The sequence below is a fragment of the Rhagoletis zephyria genome, unplaced genomic scaffold, assembly GCF_001687245.7.
Source record: "Rhagoletis zephyria isolate East Lansing unplaced genomic scaffold, Rhagoletis_zephyria_1.1 Rzeph_scaffold_01480, whole genome shotgun sequence".
NCBI classification, from domain to species: Eukaryota; Metazoa; Arthropoda; class Insecta; order Diptera; family Tephritidae; genus Rhagoletis; species Rhagoletis zephyria.
In genome coordinates this window covers 3,335-8,608 of record NW_016158564.1, presented here as the reverse complement: position 1 = coordinate 8,608, position 5,274 = coordinate 3,335, and the positions used below count along the sequence as shown (strand labels likewise).

At 34.3% G+C, this 5,274-nt stretch overlaps 2 protein-coding genes across 2 annotated transcripts in view; both read right to left on the bottom strand.

Moving 5' to 3' along the window:
• Positions 1 to 5,274, bottom strand: part of SMSr (Sphingomyelin synthase related) — a 37,032-nt gene that overhangs the window by 30,768 nt on the left and 990 nt on the right. The window lies entirely within an intron of this gene.
• The window catches only part of LOC108364159 (uncharacterized), a 5,048-nt gene continuing 1,570 nt past the window's right edge, over positions 1,797 to 5,274 (bottom strand). The window contains exons 3-7 of the mRNA XM_017617749.1: positions 5,127 to 5,273; positions 4,852 to 5,044; positions 4,304 to 4,794; positions 3,448 to 4,208; positions 1,797 to 3,389 (exon numbers count right to left, since the gene is read on the bottom strand). Of these exons, the coding sequence (XP_017473238.1) occupies positions 3,084 to 3,389; positions 3,448 to 4,208; positions 4,304 to 4,794; positions 4,852 to 5,044; positions 5,127 to 5,273 (1,898 nt within the window). The 3' untranslated portion in view covers positions 1,797 to 3,083. The remainder of the gene's footprint in view (positions 3,390 to 3,447; positions 4,209 to 4,303; positions 4,795 to 4,851; positions 5,045 to 5,126; position 5,274) is intronic.

Sequence of the window (5,274 nt, the reverse complement as noted above, 5' to 3'; positions counted from 1 at the left end):
GTCTCATTTGCTTCCATATATGGACTAAACACAATTTATTTTTATATGGCAGAAACCCGCAACATCCTCGGCGAAAAAAATTCTAAAAAAATCAACGGTAATTTTTAGCCACTTGAAACTTGCACATTATTAGACTAAAATTGAATGGGCTATAAAACTGTGTATTCAAAAAAATTGTACCGCTTCTGAGAAAAAGTTTGAAATTTGGGTGAAAATTTGTTGCACTTTTTTGTGGTCTTTTAAAAAGTTTTAAGCTTGAGTTTATGTGAGTTTTGTGAGGGAATGAACTGTATTTTAATTGAAAATTCCTAGAAATAAATAAATAAACATGAGTGGCAAACAATATCACTTTGAAATGGGGCTGCTATTGTATTGGCCAATACTGTATCTCGATTCGTTTTACCTGTTACAAACAACTGTTATGTGAACAAAGTTATAAGTTACAAGTGCGCACGGTATAAAAAATAGCGCGCAAGTTTAAGTGTTAAGTGCACCAACGCGCAAGGTTAAGGATCAAGTGTGTCAAAGGAGATGGGTTGCCTTTACATTTGATATTGTCACATGGTAAACAAACAAGGTAGATATTACCATGTTTAACAAAAAGAAAAAAGTAGGTACCCTGCAAACCAAAGTTCCCGAAATCTTAAGGAAATCGTTAGAAGTATCTCATTTCTGTAACGATTTTTTTCCAAATTTTCAAAGAAAATTATATGAAGTGGTTGAGACGAACTCGTAAAGAAATTTCTGTACGAAAAATAAAGAAAATTCTGGAAAAATTCTGAAAGATATTCTTCACATAGCAGCATTATTTTCGTTTCTTCACAGATTTTCTTCCGAAATTTCGTAAAAGAATGGAACTGTGCGTAATTTATTTCATTTTATAAAATTCGGCAAAAAATCGAATTAAATCTTAAATTCTTTAAAATTTCTTTAAAATGCAGAATACTCTGAAAAAATGGTTTGCAGGGTTTATCTATTAAAAATTGGTTGAAACTAACCTTTAAACCTTTATGGAAAGTGATTCGGTTTTCGGGTCGGATCAAACATTTGTGGAAAATTTCGGTTCGGTTAATGGTTCAGTTAATTAATAGAAAAAAGCGGTTTTCCGGTTCACGTCCCTGCTTAACCATTTTCTTCTAATGAGCTATTATTAATCGATACACAACATAGAAGATGTGGCGGTCATTTCTGCATACTTTAATCAAGTAATTAACGGACAAAACAGAATAACCACAAAAGTTCTTGAATAAATGGTGTTTTAATATACAAAGTAGTACCCCTGAAATCCTAGATGTTAAAATATAAAGCATCGGTCTTTTTAATTTATAACCACTGTAGAAAAAATTTGAACATTGCGCAATTTCTTTGGAAATTAGCTTTGTACCGTGGTTGATGATTTTTATATATACGTTTAGTAAATATTAAATTTTCTTTAGACTCTTCAATTGAGCCCAATGTGTATTTAAATATTTAGACATAGGTTTTTATTCAAAATTATTTCATTAAATTATCTTTATTTGAACCCTTTTTATACAAGTTTTGCTTACGTTCATATTGAATTAAGATATGAAATTTTGTCCTGCAAAATAACTGCCATCGGTCATTTTGATAGAAAAATTATGATACTGCTAATTCCTACTACATACTTTCAATCTCCTCTGCGCACACTGTGCCACTTCATAGAGGACGATGCTCAAAACTAATTTTTCAAATGTTGGCGTACAAGAAAGAAAAATTGTACCAGCAGAGTCATACCAAAGTAGCGCATCTCGTGTATAAAGATTACGGTCCTGTTCACTACCAGTTGCCGCGTACAGCAGTTAAAAATTTACTGTTGAGTAAAACTATTATTTTTCGATATCGAATGCGAGCTATTGAAATAGATTTTTTAGTGTTGAAAGATAATATTGGTTTCAAAAGCATTATGTTGATTGTTTTATAGCACTGTATCAATATTTGATTGGATCGGTGTCCGAGATATTCTGTAGTAAACCAAATTTTCCAAGGTGAGTTTTTAAATTATACTTTTCTCAAATACGCAAAGCGCTTTTGCCAATTTTTAAGTTTGCTATTATATAGTCTAACGCGTAAAATAAAGAAAAGTTCAGAAAACAACTTTTAAGTTTTGAAGAAAAAATCATTTAAAAAATCTACCTTTAAACAAATTAAGTCTACTACAAATTATTCCTTATCGGGGTGGTTCTGTAATTCACTTTCGAGAGAATTTCAATCAAATACACTTTGAATTCTAATTGGCGGCGGTTGAAATTCACTCGGAAGTGAATTGCAGAACATGCCTGTATATTTCTGAAATCGATGAAATTGAATATTTATAAAAGGTTGTTAAACAATTAATGCACATTGCTTCCTCACTAACAAAATTAATTTCAAACCAAGGATATAAAAACACATTTCATTAACACACGTGAACTCGCTTTCGATATCCGATTTTTTTTTTTACTATACAGTTAACTGTGAACTGCTGTATGCGGTAACTAGTAGCAGTTATGAACCCAATATTTATATAGGAGATGTGGTCTGTATATCAACATTTGAAAAAATGAATTTTTAGCATCGCTCTTTAAGAAGCGGCTACGGTGTGCAGCGAATAGTCAAATAAGTTTAAGTTGCACGAATATAAGTTTGAATATATTAAGTTTATTTTTAACTAGAACAGTTGTAGAAGTTTCATATAATTTTAAATGATACAAAAGAATTTCATCCCTCCTATTTTAAATTCTGTTCTTCACTTAATATATATGTAAATAAAAATAAATCGTGCCAGTATTTATTCTTTGATTCGCTTTTTATCCTTTCCTTTTATACACAAAAATTACTTGTAAGAAATTAGTAGCCTAAGATATACAAAACTATCTTATAAAGCACACGCACGAACGATAATAACAGAAATTTGTGATTTATGTATATAATCATTCTTCAAATTAAATCTATAGTAATCAGTAGGCGTGAAACGAAGTTTTTAACACTTCATAGCACATAGTACTTCAAAAGCCCGCAGTCATTATAAAACACTTATATAAGAGCTTAAGAGTTTCATCGGCGAGTGTTCTAAAGTAGGTGATCTATTCAAACTTGCGATACTTAGCTTGGTTCCCACCACGTATACTTGGACCTGCTATTCCCGCCGCTGCAGATGTTGTTGTCGTTAACGTTTCACTATTGTTACTACCTGCTGTGGCGCTAACTAGTTGCATTCGCCGTTTTACGACGATTTTTCGACCCTGTGTAGGCACCACGGCCGTGGTTGTCAATGCCTTTGTTGTTGGCACTTTTACGCTAACCAGTTCATCAGTGTGGGCACTACTGGCGGTGCCATCCGCATCGTTAGCTGCACCATCTGCACTAGTGCTTGCTGTATTCTCATCGTCCTGAAATAAAACATCTTTAAAAATTTACTTAATTTTTCATTTAATACAATTTGTATACCTCATCAGCTACATCCTCGCCAGTTTCCTCTTCTTCAAATTCTATATTATAACCTTCGGGAGGCTCAAGGAGTACCCCATTCAATGTGGGCAAAGGAATTTCCGGTAAAATCACTTGATGATTTGGTCCATTACGTTCGTTCATTAACTGTTGCAATAGCTGGGAAATGTCTTCGCGTTTGCGAGTTACCGTTATTGTATCAAACCAATTACTTAACTGTTTAATCGGCACTCTATAATCTCTGATTGGATCTTTGAAGAATTGTTCCACGTATTGCAAAAGATAAAGACCGCAGTCCGTGAAGTTATTTTGCTGTGGCACTTTAACGCCATGACCCGGCATATTATCCTTGTTGAATATATGAGGTGTCACATCAGGCATTTTAGCTCGATATTCACACGTCAAGTAATCTCGTAATGTAGCAACAACTCGACTACGTGACGCACCAGCCAACGAATCAAAAATTAATATCAACGGCTGCTTGATTGCTTGTGATTTAACGCCGCCAGTATTGCTATTATTGGAATTGTTATTATTTGCTACCGCTGATGCATTCGCTGTGGATGACACTGCAGATGCACTGGTTCCGCTATCGAAATCACTTTCTTCTGATGCTAAATCACTTTCGTCGCCTTCCGCTTCATCACGCTCGCTGTCATCATCACCAACTCCACACACTTCCGCCAGAATATTTCCGCTATCACGTTTTGAGAGTGGTGTTATAGTCGTATTACCAATTTGCAGCGATACCTTCTTCCCTTCTATAAATGAAATGGTTATAATAAAAATAATATGAATATTACATTATATATATATATCATATATTAATATTATATTATTATTTATATTTACATACTTTGCTTCTTCAAAAGTTGCGGCTCCACTGGTATATTCGTATCATACGTTACAGGACCTTTCAACGTAGGAAAACAAATTATCGCTAGGAACCAATGTGATTGCTCATTGATTGGAATTATGATAAAATCCTTCTCAAATAGATTCACATTTTTTGTCCAGTTCTGAACACGGGCATGCCGCTTTTGTGCTGCAGTCTGTTTGACATCTTTGTCTACGTTGTGATGATGTCGTGTTAGTGTTGTTAAGCGCTTGTAAAAGAAAGTGCTGAAAATGAAAGCGCGATCACGCTGTGCCTGTGGGATGACATTGTTGTGTACCCATTTAAGATAAAAGTCGATTATGATATCGTTTAGATACTGATCAGTGGCCAAGCAAAGGTAGTCTTCCGTATTAATTGAAATACCACCTTTACCTGGCGGATAAATCAGTAGCTGGCGTATTTCGTTGGGATTCAGTTGAGTGGTGGTGACGGATGCAGATGTGCTTGATCTGTAACATCGAAATTTATTAGCTGCATGAAAGACGAAATCTTAACCACAATCTTACTCGGCCGTTTTGTTGGCGATATGCCGGTCAGCTGCTTCTGCACGTTGTAGCAAGTCATGTGCATCCACATCGGAAATTTCATCAAAGAAGTCCCAAATTGATTTGATGACGTTGCGTGATTGATCGGAACAGGCGCTAAATTGCAATATTATTTTCCGGACTTGGTATGGACCATTAGGTGAGAAGTATGCACCTAATTTAAAATTGATATACATTTGAAAAATTTTATAAATAAAATTAATTTTATAAAACATGTAGTTAGTTAAAATACATACAGCCATCGAGGGGTGCTCCATTGTCTTTCATTTGTAAACTGTTCTTTATATATTGTGCACAATTGCGTAATGTGTAGAAGCACAACATTGACTCAGACGCTTTTGAGAAATGAGCAATAATTTTCACAACTTCACGTTTATGTATATG